Genomic DNA, 20,091 nt, shown 5'->3' on the forward strand with positions numbered 1-20,091 from the left:
CCAAGAGTGTAAGCCGATGTCTGCTTTTCTTGTTCAGCTGTTCCAGTGTTCGTGTGGTTCCAGTCGGGAGAATGGTGTTTGCAGTAGCTGTCTGTGCATCTGGAAAGGGGATTATCGCCTAAACTGGGTTTTATCCTCTTGTAAGTAAAACGGTCCGTTACAGTCCCCATGCAGAGCATGGAGACGCTGAATGGCACTGCTGCCTACTGTGCAGCACTGAGCCAGGAAGCACCTCCAGTGGCCAATTGGAGGTGTCCCTAGGAGAAATGTAATTTTTTTCTGAAAAATGCCTGAAGGCAATGATTATACTCACCAGAACAACTACATTAAGCTGTAGTTATTCTGGTGACTATAGTGTCCCTTTAAGTCCTGCTAAGAAACACATAATTGCTATTATGTCCTGCTATGTAAAACTATAGAATTCAAAGAGGGCATACTTTTTTTCCCCATGACTGTATAAATAAAAAGCTTACTCTTAAAGGAACACAATAGGCACAAAAACAACTTTTGCTATGAAGCAGTTTTGGTATGTGGCGATAACCTCGGGAGCCAGACAGTTTTTCAGAACCAGTGCTTTCCAGACCCTTTGTATTGGTAAATCTGTTATTGGACAGCCAAAGAAAGGCTGGGCAGGGTTTGAAGGAGAGGGCTTGCAAAGGTGTCCATGACAAGACTATTTTGCATAATGTGGCTCTCTTACCTCATATATACACCTTTATCCTATTGTTTCATCTTCTCGCCCTCTTTCGGAATCTGTTTTTCCTTTTTTCATCTATTGCTCTTTAAAAAATAAGATAAAGCAGGGACTGCTTTATCATATGTCTTTTTCCTATGTTTGATCATTTTGACAAAGTGTGGAGGTGAAGTTAATTATCACTTACTTTGTTGAGCCAATGTGCATGCTTTGTGCAGGGGAATGGATAAAAAATAATGAGGAATATTAAGAAATTCAAGGACAATGAGACAGGGAGGAAGGGAGGAGACATATAGGCTTCCTCTTAAAGGCAGTCAAAGCACTCAATGCTGCCTGCAAGTGTAGAACATAACGCTTAATATTTCAAATGTACAAAAGAAGGACACCATAATATTTGGTGGGTGGGTTATTTACTAAACAATGATACAGCTAAAATGTAATTTAGAACAAGAACAATGTATCTTATTTACATAGACTGCTTTCTAAACATTTACTGTAGTTTGAAGATACAGTATTTGGAGTATTATCGCTGTGTAGCTCTGTTATATACTCAGACACACCGACAATATAGAGTTCCTAGAAAATAGAGTCATTAGGACAGAAATGTGGGCAAAAAATAGTGACGGTCCCTCCTAAATAGGGACAGGACAGGCATGGCAGAAGATGATTAAGTCTGTCGCCAGAATGCAGAGTGTGCTGATGACAGATGTTTTTACAGAGATTTCACATTTGGCAGCCCGAAAGAGAGTTCTGGGCTGCATAAGTCACGTGTTCCTTTGGTGCAACTAGCGCCCAGCACAAAAGTGCAGAAACATTGCACATACAAAGTCCTACCACCACAACCACTTCTAAAACCAGAAGTGGCCTTGGACACTGGAGTTGCCCTTTAAGTGCTTTACGCTTTACCTTTTTAGTAGCCATGAAATTTTAAAACTGCATTTTGCATGAATATTTTGAACTCTGCCTAAAAAAGAACATCAAAGCTATAATAAATAATGGCTTGCCCTCCAAACACAATCAACTTATAACCAGGTTAATATATTTAAAATTAATTTCAGGTAGATCCTATGGAAACTTACTTTCTACCTCCTAATGTTAGGAGATGCATTGCTCTTTAAAAGTTTCACCAGCGGTCCCAGGATTACACAATCCAGTTCTAATTGAGACATCAAAACGTGAAACACAGGTGGCTCTACAGTATTGCTATAGAGGTATTGAGCAACATTGGATTGTTATAAAAAGGTCATGTACAATGCAGTCAGTCTCCAGTTAATTATACTGTACCATTACAATCCGTGATGCCAACCCATTGTTCCAGCACTGTTCTCAATCTAGAGCAATGTTAACTTTGCTACTGAGCGAAGGTGTAAGAGTGTTGTTCTGTGGTCTGGAAGCATATTTGGAGGGGTCCCAATAGTAGAAAATGTTAATTTTAAATTGCCTTCCTGCACAGTGACAATTTCTTGCCTAGCCTGACACAGCTCCAAAATCAGCCCTAACATTGTACAGAATAGCCAGAGAGGAGGATGTGTCATTTTTCAAAGAAAATCTAATTCAGAGAGCACTGTAAACATCCTGCTAGATTTATAGGCACAAAAAATCAGATACACATGCACTATATGGAAGCAGTGTAAGCTAAGAGGCAACTTCTAGCATTAAATGAATTAGTTAGTAAAAGGATCTGTAAGTGGGGTCCGATAACGAAGGTTCTAAATGATTAATATAGAATATATACAAGTCAGGCATGACTAAAAAGATCTGTTGATATAAAAGTGTAATGGTCACCATCCAGGGACTTTTCACACTGGGAATCTGGTGGCTAAGAAGGCAGGAAAATGTGGGTTCTACTTTCCTGAAGCCGTCCCTCGCGGGCGCAGGCATCCACTTGAAGCGCCCGGAGCCGGTGTCATTGCTATACACGTACGCACCTGCAAAAGTACAGCATTGAGGATCCTGTGATATCCTCCATAGATAGAGCCAATTTCCTGGTGACAGTGGGGGCTTAACACTTCTTGATGGTGGTAGTCCCACCCAGTGTCAAGCGTAAGACAAATACTGCGACAAAAGTAGTACCCTACTTTGTCATGTAATTTCACTAAAAAGATATACTGAGACAGTCAATAATTGTACATCAAAGATTTAATGACAGTTATATATATCTCTCTCTCTCTCTATCTCTATCTATCTTTTTCTAATATAAAATATTGGTCCTTTCAGAGTAAAACATTTAATTATACAGTAAGCATACTCACATGCCGACACAGACAGTCTCACTGACACGCACAAGCTCATTGATACACAGCCTCATAGACAATATCACTGATATACATAAGCTCATTGACATAAAAACACAAGCTCACTCACTAGCAGGCACACACACACACATGCAAGCAAGCTCACTAGCAGGCGCACACACACACACAGCTTAATGTAGTGGTTCTGGTGTCTATAGCCTGTCCCTGCAGGCTTTTCAATGTAAACACTGACTTTTCAGAGAAAAGGCAGTGTTTACATTGCTTCCAAGTGACACCTCTAGTGACCGTCACTCAGACGGTCACTAGAGGTTCTTCCTGTGTCAGTGAGTAAAAACACTATTTTTAAAACACACACACCATGGCAGACACACACAAACGTGACACAGACAGACACCACGACAGACAGACAACACGACAGACAGACAACACGACAGACAAAACACATGCATACACTGACAGCATTACACATGTGGGTGATTACCTGTGGGTGATTGGCTAGGGGGTCATGCAGGGCAGAGAGCTGGGAGTGCTGTCGGCCGCGGAAGGAGCTGGGGAGGCGGCCGCGGAAGGAGCTGGGGAGGCGGCCGCGGAAGGAGCTGGGGAGGCGGCCGCGGAAGGAGCTGGGGAGGCGGCCGCGGAAGGAGCTGGGGAGGCGGCCGCGGAAGGAGCTGGGGAGGCGGCCGCGGAAGGAGCTGGGGAGGCGGCCGCGGAAGGAGCTGTTCTGTCTCTGCTCCCCCGCCCTCGAGCGCTACTGAATGAGACCGGGGCCGGAATATGACAGCAAAGACAGCACAGAACAGCTCCTTCTGCGGCCGCCAGAACAGCTCCTTCTGCGGCCGCCAGAACAGCTCCTTCTGCGGCCGCCAGAACAGCTCCTTCTGCGGCCGCCAGAACAGCTCCTTCTGCGGCCGCCAGAACAGCTCCTTCTGCGGCCGCCAGAACAGCTCCTTCTGCGGCCGCCAGAACAGCTCCTTCTGCGGCCGCCAGAACAGCTCCTTCTGCGGCCGCCAGAACAGCTCCTTCTGCGGCCGCCAGAACAGCTCCTTCTGCGGCCGCCAGCAGACCCAGATGTCTGCCCGGCCCCAGGTGCCGACGGCCCACCGGGAAATTTCCCGGTGTCCCGGTGGGCCAGTCCGGCCCTGCCCTGGAGGCATTTTCATGTGTACACTGTTTACATTGCTCCCTAGGGACACCTCCAGTGTCTCCATGCTGTGCATGGAGGCGCTGAACTTTCCTCACAGAGATGCATTGATTCATGAGGAAAGCATCTTTTGCATTAGCCTCCCAATACTTTCCTATAGAAAAGCATTGGATTGGCTGAGATAGTTAATTTTGATGATCTCAGCCAAGGAGGCATGGCAAAGACAGGGCCAGCAGACCTGCACTTCCCTGAAATAAAGGTTAGTTTTTACACTATTTAAAGAGACCCTATAGTGCCAGGAAAACAAAGACTCTTGGAGTGCCCCCCACCCTCTGCTCTGCACTGAAGGGGTTAAAACACTTCAGCCACTTACCTTACTCCAGCGCCAGGCTCCCTTGGCACAGGTGACCTCTCCTCCCCTGCCGACAACAGCTCCTGAGTGGAACCGAATGTGCATGCGCAGCAAGAGGCGCGCGCACATTCAAATCCACCAATAGGAAAGCATTACTTAATGCTTTCTTATGGGATCTTTTTTGACGCTGGACTCTGTGAGGAGTATAAATCGCAGAAGCGGCCTCTAGTGGCTGTCAGGGAAACAGCCACTAGAGGCTGGATTAACCCTGCAGTGTAAACATAGCAGTTTCCCTAAAACTGCTATGTTTTCAACTGCAGGGTTAAAACTAGGGGGACCTGGCATCCAGAGCACTTCATTGAGCTCAAGTGGTCTGGGTGCCTATAGTCGTCCTTTAACCCCTTAAGGACCAAACTTCTGGAATAAAAGGGAATCATGACATGTCACACATGTCATGTGTCCTTAAGGGAGGCAAGGAGGAGTCAGGGACCTAAATAGTGTTTTTAAACACTATAGGGGTAGGAATACATGTTGAACTATGATTGGACAGTCACTGTAAGTCTTAGTTGGGGAAAATACGAATGGCTTGCAAAGACGTGTGCGCGAGTGTGTCTATGAGTTTGTGTGTGCACGCGCGAGTGTGCGTGCGAGTGTGCCTACGCGAGTGCGCGTGTGTGCGTGCGCGAGTGTGCGCGAGTGTGCGCGCCTGCGAGTTTGTGTGTGTGTGTGTGTGTGTGTGTGAGTTTGTGTGTGTGTCTGTCAGTGTGCGTGTGAGTGTCTGTCAATGAATGAGTGTGTCAGATAAGTGAGTCTGGCTGTCAGAGACGTCTGTGTGTTTGTCATTGAGTGTGTGTGACTGTCAGTGTTTATACACCCCTGACTGTAGTGTGGCCAAGCGGAGTGTACGGTGGTACAGGAACTTCTGTTTCCTGTACCTGGCAGGACTGACATGAAAAGCTCACTGTACCGGGATTCGCTCCGCTCAGCCACGCTACAAGAAAGGTAGGAGGCACACCAGGAAGGGGGTGGGTGAGGAGGGGAGAAATACCCTGAGGTACAGGAAAAGGAGGGAGGGGGTAAAGGAACACTAAGCGACAGGGAACAGAGGGGGAAGGGGGGGGAGGAACACTAAGGGACAGGGAAAGGAGGAGAGAGGGGAGAGGAACAGTAAGGGTCAGAGAAGGGAGGGGACCATTAAGGGACGGGGAGAGGGGCTGGATGTGAAAGAAACACACAGTGGGGCTTGAGAAGGAAAGAGACACACACAAAGGAGCTGGGAAGAGTAAAAGACACAAAAGGGCTGGGAGAAAAGGAGTCACACAAAGGGTCTGGGAGGAGTAAGACAAAATGTGGGAGGATGTAAGAGTCATACAAAGAGGAGACATAGGAGACACACAAAGGCAAAAATAGGAGATAAAATACACTAAATGGAGTCAGATATTTAAAGACGGGATAAGAAACACAAAAGGGAGGTTAAGAGGCACACAGGTGCAGATGTTTTTGGAGGGCGGAAAAATGCATCTTCGCCTATGTACCCAAAATTCTTTGCACCGGCCCTGATTCTAGCAAGTGGTGAACAAGAGGCCTTGACCTTATGTGTTTTTTGTATATAAAGTTATTCCTTCCCCTCTCTAACTCAAAAGTGAAATTTTATACATGGGACAAAAAAAATTGTGTGAACAAAAATAGAAAAACACTCAAAAAAAAATAAATAAACAAACTTTTTACGTTAAAATATTCCTATAAAATTTGTATTTTTTTTTTTATTTTTTTTTTTAAAAACACCCCACAGTCAAAAATCTCAGTGGGCTAAATTTAATTTTGGCACACGCACAAAAATTAGTAGAGAGAAAAAAAAAGAGGCAATCAGGGAGAATGATAGAACTAAAGATTTGAAGTTTGTCCAGGAAAAGTCCCAAATGAAAGCATGCCAACAAGACTAAATCTCAAGATTACAAATATTTATAGAGTGCCAACATATTTGCAGCGCTGTACAATAAGAAACAAGACAAACATCATTCTAACAAACAAAAAATAAAAAAAGCAAGCACAGGTAATAGAAAAGCCGTCCACCAAATAACACCTACCATGCACCCCCCAAAAGGTGTTAAAATTAGGTAGTTAATATTGTGTAGCTACCGTCCATATATGGATGGAATGGAATTTTTTGTATATTTTAAAACATGCACTGTTTCTGCAAGAATTTAGTTTGTAACCTTTTTCAAGGAGCACAAAACAACAAAACACAATGTCATATACTGCACACTGCACTCCAAAACATGCTGTACCAAGTGAACACACAAAATTGTATGTGAAGCAATACTTAACTTCTGCTAAAGGGACACTAGTCTTTAGCTTCCTGAAGCAGTTTTTGTTCATATTTGTTGTGTGTGAAAAATGCAAAAAAAAAACGCTCATTTTGGCCAGTGTTTGTGACTAAGTGGCTACTAAAAAGACTGGACATACCCCATTTGCAATACCTTGGGTTATTTACTTTTGCAAATGGTATGCCATCATGGAGGTAATTCTCATTCCTGGGCTACCATATGGTCTCAAAGGCAACATACCCAATCATGCAAATTTCGATGTGAAAAAAAAGGAAATTCATACCAAGCTCGAAAGAATAATAAGCAGCGACAAGATGTCCCAGTGAAGGGTCACTTTCACCTTCACATCTCCTCCCGCGTCCAGACAGACGGCCGTCGGATTCTGCCTGCCGACCCACAACACAATGATCTCCAGCTGCGGCACTCCTGTGGCCTTCAGGTGGGGTCTGCGCTTTTGACCTCCAGAATGGGTATCAGCTAATAGATGGTGATTACACCCGGGTCGTGCTTTGCTGACATGTATCCCAACGCGGAGACATGGCCCACAGCTGATTTTTCTGTGTTTTATTTGATCTGCTCTTATACATTATAGTATGTGCTATTATACATTTGGCTTTGAAACAATCAAGCGCATGCACAAAGCCATTTACTTTTACTATTACCTCTCTTACATTGTATGAGCTTTTTTAGAGGACTAAATTTTTCTGCCGTGGTTCCTCACCAGTTTTGCACAGCTCACTCTTACCAAGTACCTCCTCACTCAACAATGCATTATAACCTACTAACGCTCTGACACACAGTGTTTAGATTTACCTATAACTTGCATGTCTAGACAAACTAGTACTCAAGTGCATAGTGCCCTTAAGCCAATTTAGTTTATGCAACCAGTGCCTGTGCCTCAAACACTAGCCTGTTAACCCTCTATGATCCAGCACTAGCACTGTGTCTCTAATTTGAATAATATAAAAATGTGCAGAATAAGTTCTACTGTTTAGTTTTCCCAATACATGTTTACAATGGTTTATGTTGCTCAACAGTATGAAATGCGGTCATGTACCATCCATGCACAACCAAAATAAAGAATAAAAAAAAAAAAGGAAACGCAAGCATTATATTTGACTTAGTAACTTTTGAAAACACAATAAAAACCTATACATGGGGGTACTGTTATACTCGGGAGACTTCGCTGAAACCCCCGTACAGGTTTTATGGTGTCCTGGAAAGTTACAGGGTTAAATATAGGGCTTCTGAGCCAAATTCTCTGGACTTTCTGCCTGGGTTGTCGGGCAGGTCCCTCAGATTGTAATTAACACACATTTTTATAATGTCATTCTACATGTATTTTGAATATATATGTATATTAATATCAAAATACAGTTATAACAAATTAAAACCGGTATATACATTTTCCCAAAAAAAATTCAATTTATTGATTCTTTTAATATATATATATTTAACATTATTCTAAATGTATTTTAATATATATTAAAATACACACACACACACACACACTCAGAAATCACTGTTACGTTAATAAGCGAGTGCACTGATTTGTATAATTATATATTCTTCTAAGTACTTTTTATTTAATTTGAAAACGGTTTTATAACTTTATAAAACTTTTTTTATTTTTACCACAGGCATAAGGAAAACACTATTCCGGGCATATGATCGCGAGGACCCCGGGATCACATGGCCGGAGGGGGGTGTGGGGGGTCAGGCTGAGCGCCAAGGCATCATGGTGATCACATGACCCTGGAGGGCCAGAGCTGCTGCAGGGGCTCTCTGGCAGTCCCCTCCGAGCGGGATCGCCGGTCCAGGTAAGTCCAGGACGGCTGGGTGCCACACTCCAGCATTTAGAGACACCCTTTCAAGGACGGCATAGTACGCCCGCCGCGTACTTTTACAAACTGCAATAATTGCCTTTTCGGGTTACCTCCTCCTCTAGTCGCTGTCTACCAGATGGGCACTAAAAAGGACTTCCGGTTGCCTAAACGACACCCTCACGCTATGCATGAGAACTTCCAGCGTCGCCGGAATAACTGAATAATACTTTCCTATGGGGACATCCTAATGCGAGCGCAGCCAGTGCAATGAGGTCAGCCGGCATGGGCCGAGCTGAACGGCGCTGGACCCAGGTAAGTGACAGAAGGCATTAACCCCTTCTGCACAACGCAGAGCTACAGTGCCAGGAAAATGTGTTTGTTTTCCTGACACTAAAGTTTCCATTTAAAAAGATTCTTTTAAAAAAAAAAAAAATTTTTTTAAAAACAACCCAAAAAATGTTTTATTCACTTGGGGCTGCACAGCATACTTGAAAGTGCAGTCAGTATGTGATACATTGTGTTTTGTTATTTGTATTCTCTGCACAAGATTACAAACGAAAAGGATAAAGAAACAGTATATATTTTTCTCCATATATTGATGGTAATTAAACAATACTAATAAACATCTCATGTTAGGTCTAAATTTCAGTCTACCAAACATGTATGGCATATGGGAAAACTAGGTGACTATTGAGCTTACAATCTAAAATGATAAGGAATTCACTAAAATAACCTTAACAATCACGTTCAGATTCCGCATAGAAATGCTACCTGCACTAACACACAAGATAATATACCATTTAAGACTGAAGGAGTGTCAAATGCCTATTGATTAATTCTGAAACTTATCTTTTCAGAAGCATAGATGAGTTAACAGCTTTTTATCAAATCTTTACAGTGATAATAAGATAACAGAGCAATGATCAGGCATTACCAAGAACATAATCAGATACTAGCTTAGTGTTTACCAATAGGGAGATATACAAGCTAGTTATACACATATACATGACATAGTATTAACATATTGTCCTAAATGTGATATAGACTGAACTTCGCTGTTAATCATTTCACTGTCTGCCATTCTAGGCAAAATACTGTCACCCTCCCTTGCTAGCAGTTGGCAAGATACTAATCACAGCCACCAGGAGAGCTGAATGCAGAGAACTTCTGTTAGCTCCTCTAAGCTAATCCATGCCGTGCAGGGCCGTCTCATTGACTTAGAACGTCAACTGAACATTCTCAGCCAATGAACTAACCTGGAGTTGGTGGCCGATGAAACACAGGCAAGATGTCAAGCCATTTGCAAACAGTTTGATGGATTTTCCTGGGAGGATGCCAGTGCACTCATTGCACCATAAACACTTCAACCCACTATTAAAAGCAGAAATGGCAGTTAATCCTCAAAGACATTTCCATCATTAGCCACCAGGCACCACCACGCAAGGTAACACATCGCCTTTGGTGCCTATTTGCAAAAATTGTAAAGACCCCACAAGTGACAGAGCCTCATTTAAAGCTTCCATATTGTCACTTTGGAGCCACGGCATGACTTTGAAGTCTGTGACTGAAGGTGCATCTGCCAGGAAGACACAGACACCAGCTGTCCAGCCTGTGCCTCGTCCTGTTTCTCAAGCAAGGCCTCCTCCAAACCAGAAAAAAGGATCACGTACTCCGATTATTATTATACCTGCAGCTACCACCTCTCTAATAACCATGCTGAATGCAAAAGACCTTCTGCAGGACCTGAAATTTGTTCCCTCAGATGAAAAAAAAGAGACAAGGATGCCAGAGAGAAAATTTCTTGCACTGCATAAGAAGAGCCCTGTTCCAATCAGCCAGAGCCTGACAATTGGAAACTCAAAGTTCCAGAAGGAAAAAGCCGTAAGAAACTACCTTTTGCCAAAAATCTGTTCCTCTAAAACACAAAACACCTACGTACTTAAAATCGTATGTCATATCTTGATTGTGTTATATTTTTTATTTATTTTAGGTATTCTACATGTTTTGGAAAAAAAAGCCAGCGCTGATAAAAGTTTGGCAAATTCAGCTCTGTGGTATCTCACCAACGAGGAGGTAGCATTTTCAAAACTTCTGAACCAAGTTTTCATTGCAGAAATTATTAGTGAATTAGGAGATTTCCATATCACAGAGTCACTCATAACTGCAGTGATAGAATAGAATTGCACCAGATGTAAGATTAACTCTTGTGCTCATAACAGCTAAAAAGGAAATATATTCACACACACAAAAGTAAAAACAAGGTGAAAAAAAATAATGAAATATATTGGCCGAATTGTCTAACAAACACTATTTATGTGTACACAAAGAACACAAACCAAGCAATAGTTAATCAAATCCAGTCTGAAAGAAGCACAGAAACATTACACTGATTAGATACTTCGTAGCCAGCCTAACCTATTCCTAGCTCTGGCCTTGTGCACCCCACGAATACGCAGCTTCACAGTCATCGCATCTATAATGAACGTGGTGAAACACAAGCCTAAACAGACATAGTGAAATAATGATAGTATGATAAGACTGCACTATTTAGGTGTTCTACTTGAACTGTCAATTAGTGTTTTCAAGTGCAGAATTAGCAGTCTCATGACTTCCAATATGAATGAAAGTACTGTCTGCCTCTAATGACCTTGAGTTGGGTCTCCTGATCAATGAGAGGGAAAGGCAATAGCAGAAAGAGGAGCCTGGCCCGGTCTTTAGAGATCACTATAGCGCAAGTCCCTGTGTTTGCATTAGGAACATCAATTTCACCATACTTTGGACAGAATTAATGGGATGTGAGCGGCAGCCAAGGAATTCCAACCAAATAGGGACAAACTTTATATATTTAAAGTCGAAGCGAAATCTCTACTGAAAAAGCTGCCAAACTTTAGGGCACTGAATTCCCCAGGTAAGTGTCAAATTGTACCAGTCATCCATACCAAGCTATTGATGTGAAAGGCAAGTTAAACTCATCTTAGCCTGTCTGTCCCCCCCCCCACCCACCAGACCCCCAATGGCAATGTCACAGTCAGTGTTTGCAAATTATGCCAAGTCCCCACCAGTTGGTGACAGTGCCGCTTTAAACTTGAAGTTCACTTTGGTGAATAACCTGGTTTGTTGTATTTTGAATAAACAGATGCACTTTATTTAAACTACCATTCTAGGTCACCATGCTCTGCTCAGCAGATCAGGAAGTCTAGTAGTGCCTATCATTCAATAAGTCATGTATGCCAACGAAGGCCTGAAACAGGCCAAGTTCTGTCCAAAATGTGACTCTTTGAATTATTAGCAGCATTTTGGCCTCTAAAGCATACATTTGCATGTTTGTTTTTTGTATGTCAAGCAAAGTCTAATTTTGTAGAGAAAATTCATTGGATCACATTTCAATTTAAAATGAGGCATAATGAATTAATACAAGCCATGCAAATAGGAAGATTATAATTACAATGTGTCATGTTTATTTACAGTATAAACACACACATCTTGTAAGTCAGGAGTTATTAAACTGTAAAGTGTTGAGAACACGCAAAATAATTGCAAATTTTAAGCCAAATGGCAGGGCTGGAGAATTCCCTTTTAAATTCTTCACTATTTCCCTAGTCATGTCTCATCTTAATAGAAAGTGTGTACTCCTAAACACGCATAGATGAGCTAAGTAAAGAGAGATATTACTGTCCTGAACAGCTCAGGTTTCCCTGGTTACTAATTACAAGTTGCTGTGGTTAGGCCTCATACACAGGCCCCAAGCTTTCATAAACAAACACACACATTGCAATGTTGCCAAAGAGACATTAAGAATGGGGTCCACGCTTACGAGGTAACATATACCTCCGCCTTTTGTTTGCTTCCTTGTTTTATTTTACAACAAAAGATATGATCATTGTATCTTAAACCCTTTAACCTCCCATACACACTCCCTGGTACTAGTACTGATAAAAAAAAAATGTTCATAATATGGCCACTTTTCCACCAGTTAAAGGTGCAAAATCCCATTTGATCCCTGGCACATACCTAACACAACTCTCCCTTTGTTAAAAGCAACTCTTACAGCCCCCATATAACTCCAAGTACCAGTAGTAATGATTATCACAACTTAACGCTTTCATGGTCAGCTAGCATTGATGCCTCCCATATAACTCCAAGTATCAGCACAAAAAAATCATAGTTTAACCCTTCAATGGCTTGCTGGGATTGCAACCTCCCAATTTAACTACAGGGAGAAACTCAGGGTGCAACCGTGCCAGTCATAACTAGACACATAGAAACATAGAAACATAGAACATAGACACACTCATATCATAGATACTGCATCGCCCAAAAACAAGTTATCTAATCATTCTAAGGCAGTAATGAGTCTCAACAACAAAACAGTGTTACCAAGAATAATAAAGCTGGGCCCATTAGAACAGGTTTGGCGTAGAATTGGCTGCATTTAAGGTTGGAGTGTGGTTATTCTGGTGGAGTAACAAATCAGCACTATGAAATGTATACATAGCTAGAAAGTAAATAAAAAAATAAAATTTAAAAAACATCACTGTATGGGCCTTAAAAAGACCTGTATTAACAGGAGTTCTTAATTGTGGGACAGTAAAGCAGAGACTTACCCAAAATCCAGCTATATCAATATATATTACATGTATAGGATATACCATACACAAAACAACAAAAAGTATAAAATAAATTATGCTACAGACCAAACATACACTAAAAACAGGGCAATCGTTATAGAACACCCAAAAGTATGTAAAGCGCCTAACTCATGGGTGTTCAGAAAATGCAACCCTGCACAGAAGCCTTAGGGCTAGTAAAGACTCCTAGTAATTTTAGTTATTCAGCAGCTGGGGAATATACATTATGACACCCCCCCCTCCCTCCCTTTCCCCTGCATGCTGCAACCAAAACACTGCATTGCTGCTCTCAATGCGCAGTTAGGGCTAAACCCCTAATGCAGAGCTTCTGGCAATACCCCCAGCATGCACCCTGGAGCCCAAACTGATGACAAACACGACCTCACTCAGTTACCCTATATGGTTTATTACACATGCACAGACCTCCCCATGCCCAACAAAAAACAACTCACCCTAAATTTCTGCCAGAAGCCTTCCGGGTCGAATTCGTGAAGGAAAGGGTTAAAGGGGGTGCCCCCTATGTTATCCCCCTCCATGGGTTCCTTCTCACCCTCTGCGTCCTCTACACTCATGGCTGGAGGGGATACTAGTTCTTCTCACTGCTACAGCCAGGGCCCATACAGGGTTTGAATCAGCCCATAGGATGTAGGCGGAGCCAGGATTCCATGTTCAATTAACCCCTGTGCATCCTGTCTGCTCTTGTGCAGGCTGATCTACTGTGTGAGGTTTGCAGAACAAGAGGAACCCGTTTGATTTGTTTGAAACCACCCCTGCTTGTTATACAAAGATCATTTCATACACAGATTCAAGTGTCACCTATAAAAAGTGTACTGATAAAATAAAACCAAACATATTCAGCCATGATACATTCCTTAGGAACCTTCCTTCCTGAACTTTCTGATAATCTGCAGTCAGACGTTCAGTCAGTCAGGGGTATTCACTAAGGTGAGAACTGTCAGGAATTCCTAGTAAATTCAAAGAGAATTTTCACATTTAAGGACAAAGTAGCCAAACTCGAACATTCTCTAATTCAGCATTGCTTCCAGTTTAGCTAGCTTGTGTCATTTCATGTTGCTGTTTATCTGGTTGAAGTGAAAATGACTTATACTTGTAAAGAAAAATGATGCTGATATTTAAAATATGAAAGATGCTTTAATTGCTTTCAGGGCTGCCATCAGAAATTTTGGGGCCCCTGACAAAGCACAAGGTCTGGGCCCCCCCTCCCCCGCCCCCTCCCTCCCGGGCCCGCCCACGCCCTACCTAGTCCGCTGACAATGATGCGGGACTGAATGTGGTGTGTATAGTGGAAGTGAATTAGAATGTGTGTAATGGATGTAGTGTTTGTGTGTATTAGATACTGTTTGTGCAGTGAATGCAGAGTGTGTGTTTGTGTAGCGGATGCAGTGTGTATAGTGAACGCAGAGTGTGTTTGAGTAGTGGATGTAGTGTGTGTACAGTGATGTAGTGTGTTTGTGTAGTGGATGTAGTGTTTGTATGTACTAGATGAAATGTGTTTAGTGGATGCAGTGTCTGTAGTGGATGTAGTGTGTGTATTAGACGCAGTGTCTGTGTATAGTGAATGCAGAGTGTTTCAATTTGTGGTGGATGTAGTGTGTGTACTGTGAATACAGGATGTTTGTGTAGTGGATGCTGTGTGTACAGTTAATGCAGAGTGTGTGTCAGTATAGTGAATCCAGAGTGTGTGCATAGTTTAGTGAATGCAGAGTGTGTGTTAGTGTGTAATGAATGCAGAGTGTGTGTTGGTGTGTAGTGAATGCAGTGTGTCAGTGTAATGAATGTAGTGTGTGTGTTAGTGCAGTGAATGCAGAGTGTGTGTAAATGTGTAGTGAATGCAGAGTGTGTTAATGTGTAGTGAATGCAGAGTGTGTGTTAATGTGTAGTGAATGCAGAGTGTGTGTTAATGTGTAGGGAATGCAGAGTGTGTGTTAATGTGTAGGGAATGCAGAGCGTGTGTTAATGTGTAGTGAATGCAGAGAATGTGTTAGTGTGTAGCGGATGCAGAGTGTGTGTTAGTGTAGTAAATGCACTGTGTTAATGTGTAGTGAATGCAGAGGGTGTGTTAGTGTGTAGCGGATGCAGAGTGTGTGTTAGTGTAGTGAATGCAGAGTGTTAATGTGTAGTGAATGCAGAGAGTGTTTGAGTAGTGGATGTAGTGTGTGTACAGTGATGTAGTGTGTGTTTGTGTAGTGAATGTAGTGTTTGTATGTACTAGATGAAATGTGTTTAGTGGATGCAGTGTCTGTAGTGGATGTAGTGTGTGTATTAGACACAGTGTCTGTGTATAGTGAATGCAGAGTGTTTCAATTTGTGGTGGATGTAGTGTGTGTACTGTGAATACAGGATGTTTGTGTAGTGGATGCTGTGTGCACAGTTGATGCAGAGTGTATGTTAGTGTAGTGAATGCAGAGTGTGTGTTAGTGTGTAATAAATGCAGAGTGTGTGTTAGGGTGTAGTGAATGCAGAGTGTGTCATTGTAATGAATGTAGTGTGTGTGTAAATTTGTAGTGAATGCAGAGTGTGTGTTAATGTGTAGTGAATGCAGAGAGTGTGTTAATGTGTAGTGAATGCAGAGAGTGTGTTAATGTGTAGTGAATGCAGAGAGTGTGTTAGTGTAGTGAATGCAGAAAGTGTGTTAGTGTAGTGAATGCAGAGAGTGTGTTAATGTGTAGTGAATACAGAGAGTGTGTTAGTGTGTAGCGGATGCAGAGTGTGTGTTAGTGTAGTGAATGCAGAGTGTGTTAATGTGTAGCGAATGCAGAGAGTGTGTTAGTGTAGTGAATGCAGAAAGTGTGTTAGTATAGTGAATGCAGAGAGTGTGTTAATGTGTAGTGAATGCAGAGATTGTGTTAGTGTGTAGCGGATGAAGAGTGTGTGTTAGTGTAGTGAATGCAGAGAGTGTGTTAGTGTGTAGCGGATGCAGAGTGTGTGTTAGTGTAGTGAATGCAGAGTGTTAATGTGTAGTGAATGCAGAGAGTGTGTTAGTGTGTAGCGGATGCAGAGTGTGTGTTAGTGTAGTGAATGCAGAGTGTGTTAATGTGTAGCGAATGCAGAGTGTGTGTCAGTATAGTGGATGCAGTGAGTGTTAGTGTGTAGTGTATGCAGAGTGCATGTTGTATTAGTGAATGCAGTGTGTGTATTGTATTAGTGTATGCAGTGTGTTTGTTGTGTTAGTGTATGCAGTATGTATGTTGTGTTAGTGTATGCAGTATGTATGTTGTGTTAGTGTATGCAGTGTGTGTGTTAGTGTATGCAGTGTGTGTTGTATTAGTGTATGCAGTGTGTGTTGTGTCAGTGTATGCAGAGTGTGTTGTGTCAGTGTATGCAGAGTGTGCTGTGTCAGTGTATGCAGAGTGTGTTGTGTTGGTGTATGCAGAGTGTGTTGGTGTATGCAGAGTGTGTTGTGTTGGTGTATGCATAGTGTGTTGTGTTGGTGTATGCATAGTGTTTTGTGTCAGTGTATGCATAGTGTTTTGTGTCAGTGTATGCAGAGTGTGTGTTGTGTTAGTGTATGCAGTGTGTGTTGTGTTAGTGTATGCAGAATGTGTTGTGTCAGTGTATGCAGAGTGTGTGTGTTGTGTTAGTGTATGTAGTGTGTGTGTGTTGTGTTATTGTATATAGTGTGTGTGTGTGTGTTGTGTCAGTGTATGCAGTGTGTGTGCTGTGTCAGTGTATGTAGTGTGTGTGTGTGTTGTGTCAGTGTATGCAGTGTGTGTGTTGTGTCAGTGTATGCAATGTGTGTGTGTGTGTTGTGTCAGTGTATGCAATGTGTGTGTGTTGTGTCAGTGTATGCAGTGTGTGTGCTGTGTCAGTGTATGTAGTGTGTGTGTGTTGTCAGTGTATGCAGTGTGTGTGTGTGTTGTGTCAGTGTATGCAGTGTGTGTGTGTATTGTGTCAGTGTATGCAGTGTGTGTGTGTGTGTGTTGTGTCAGTGTATGCAGTGTGTGTGTGTTGTGTCAGTGTATGTAGTGTGTGTGTGTGTTGTGTCAGTGTATGCAGTGTGTGTGTGTTTGTGTTGTGTCAGTGTATGCAGTGTGTGTGTGTGTGTGTGTTGTGTCAGTGTATGCATGTGTGTGTTGTGTCAGTGTATGCAGTGTGTGTGTGTGTTGTGTCAGTGTATGCAGTGTGTGTGTGTGTGTGTTGTGTCAGTGTATGCAGTGTGTGTGTTGTGTCAGTGTATGCAGTGTGTGTGTGTGTGTGTTGTGTCAGTGTATGCAGTGTGTGTGTGTTGTGTCCGTGTATGCAGTGTGTGTGTGTGTGTGTTGTGTCAGTGTATGCAGTGCGTGTGTGTGTGTGTTGTGTCAGTGTATGCAGTGTGTGTGTGTGTGCTGTGTCAGTGTATGCAGTGTGTGTGTGTGCTGTGTCAGTGTATGCCGTGTGTGTGTGTGTGTGTTGTGTCAGTGTATGCAGTGTGTGTGCGTGTTGTGTCAGTGTATGCAGTGTGTGTGTGTGTGCTGTGTCAGTGTATGCAGTGTGTGTGTGTGTGTTGTGTCAGTGTATGCAGTGTGTGTGTGTGTGTGTTGTGTCAGTGTATGCAGTGTGTGTGTGTGTGTGTGTGTGTGTGTGTGTGTGTTGTGTCAGTGTATGCAGTGTGTGTGTGTAAATGTGCTGGGGTGTGGGGGAGGGGGGGGGCATTTTAACATAATAATAAAAAAAAAAAATTAAATTGTTTCTCCCCCCTCCCTGCTTACCTGTGTCTAGGGAGGGGGGAGATTCCATCCCTGGTGGTCCGGTGGCATGGTGGGGCCCCCCGGCTTCCCAGTTACCGCAGAGGGGGCCCAGGCAGCACACAGCCTCTTCTCTTCTCTCCTCCAATAACTCTCGCGAGACCCGCGGAGCGTTGCCATGGCAACCGGGTCTCGCAAGAGTTATTAGCAGAAACGAGAAGAAGAGAAGCTGTGTGCTGCCTGGGCCCCCTCTGCGGTAACTGGGAAGCCGGGGGCCCGGGGCTGCACACATAGATAGCGATATTCGCTATCTATGTGTGCAGAGAGGGAAAGTGGGGCCCAGGACTGCCAGAGCAGTCCGGGCCCCCCAGGGCCGCCGGGCCCGTGACAACTGTCACGGTTGTCACCCCCTGATGGCGGCCCTGATTGCTTTGATGAACAGTAGTAAAGAGCAGATAGAGTGATAAATATTCACCTTTTATATAAAAATCCCAAAGCTCAGAACCAAACTACATGTACTGCATATGCGTATGTCATTAGATAGGAACCTAGCACTCTAAGCCTGCCTTTATCATCTAAAACCCCTTAACCGGATTACCCACTAGGTGGACAGGGCCAGGGCTCAGATAGGGGAATGGTGTTCCAGCTCTGGCTGTGAGGGATCCTATATGAGTCTGCAGAGATAGCAAACGTTCTAACTGTTCAGCCAAGTGCCCCCTAATCTGCGTTTGAAGGGAGCTTCGTGGTCTCCAAGACATTTGGGTGCAGATCACTGTAGAAGCTTTGTCACAGCCCCCAGCGCATGTTCTTAAAGGGACTCTATAGTCACCAGAACAACTACATATAGTAGTCAACAGATCAACTCAAGTATAATCAGTCCCTTCAGGCTTTTTGCAGTAAACACTGTCTTTCCAGAGAAAATGGAATGTTACATTGCAGTCTAGGGATACCTCCACTGGCCATGCCTCAGATGGGTACTAAAGATGCTTCCTGGGCTGTGCAGCACTGCCATTCGGTGTCTGCACCCTCTGCATGGAAACACTGAACTTTCGTCATAGAGATTCATTGATTCAATTAATTTCTATAAGGAGATGCTGATTGGCCAGGGTTCTGTTTGGCTTGTGCTAGCTCTGCCCCTGATCTGTCTCCTTGACAAGCTCAGGCAATCCAATGCTTTTCTATATGAAAGCATTGTGATTTTTTCAGAACACCACTTCTGATTATGTCAGCCAAGCAGGCAGATCAAAGGCATAGCCAGCAGCAACAGACTGGAATAGAAGTTAGATTTTGCTAAATTTAGGGAGGGCAAGTGAGGCCAGGGGGGCTAGGTGGTGGTTATAACAACATAGTATCAGGAATACATGCATGAGGGAGCTATTAAAGCGATCTGCAGACCACCATGCTCCCATGCATGCCTCCACTGGATCACAAGTAAATACACCCACTCTTGCCAAAAGGTAAACAGTAGAGGGGCAGATTAAAGACTCAGACTATCCTACACACACACACACACACACCATTCAGCTACCACACACATAACATTCAACCAGCACCCACAGGCTCACTCATCCTCCCCCGCAAATACAGCTCTCAGCCTCTTCCACAAATACAACACTCAGTCACAACACACACTATCACACAACACTCATAAGGTTATTCCCTAAAGTGGGGATTCAATGTGAATTCAAAGTGAATTTAAATTTAAGGTCAGAATAGCCAAAATAGCTAGAATAGCTAATCCAGCCATGCTTTCAGTTGTAAAATAATTTTGAATTCTCATTTTAGTAAATAACCCTGTCAGTCTCACACACACACACATATAACACTCAGCCACCACACACAAGCAGCACCCATAGAAACAGAACCCAGTGCTCTAGGAAGAGGCTAAGACCCTGGACAATCTTTTTCCGGCTCTGTAAAAACTTGACATTTGCTGTGTCTGAGCTAGGGAGAAGGCTTATAGATGCAGTCTTGTGCTCAACACTTTTACAGTTCTATGCCAATCATTTTTACATGATAAAAGACCATAAATTATAATAAACAAACATACAACTACCATGCATTGATTACAAAATACACATGTTACGCACTGGCATTAATAGGGTTAAGATGAGGCGTAACCTGCGACCACTCCCCTCAAGGATTACATTCCAGTTTTGAGGTTACTGTAGGACAATGTTAAA

At 43.0% G+C, this 20,091-nt stretch overlaps 1 protein-coding gene across 1 annotated transcript in view; it reads right to left on the reverse strand.

Annotated features, from left to right (window-relative positions):
* The window catches only part of LPCAT4 (lysophosphatidylcholine acyltransferase 4), a 40,749-nt gene extending 26,878 nt beyond the window's left edge, over window positions 1–13,871 (reverse strand). The window contains exon 1 of the mRNA XM_063454815.1: window positions 13,676–13,871. Within this exon, the coding sequence (XP_063310885.1) occupies window positions 13,676–13,795 (120 nt within the window). The 5' untranslated portion in view covers window positions 13,796–13,871. The remainder of the gene's footprint in view (window positions 1–13,675) is intronic.
* Window positions 13,872–20,091: the final 6,220 nt, after the last annotated feature.

The sequence above is a fragment of the Pelobates fuscus genome, chromosome 5, assembly GCF_036172605.1.
Source record: "Pelobates fuscus isolate aPelFus1 chromosome 5, aPelFus1.pri, whole genome shotgun sequence".
Taxonomy (NCBI): Eukaryota; Metazoa; Chordata; class Amphibia; order Anura; family Pelobatidae; genus Pelobates; species Pelobates fuscus.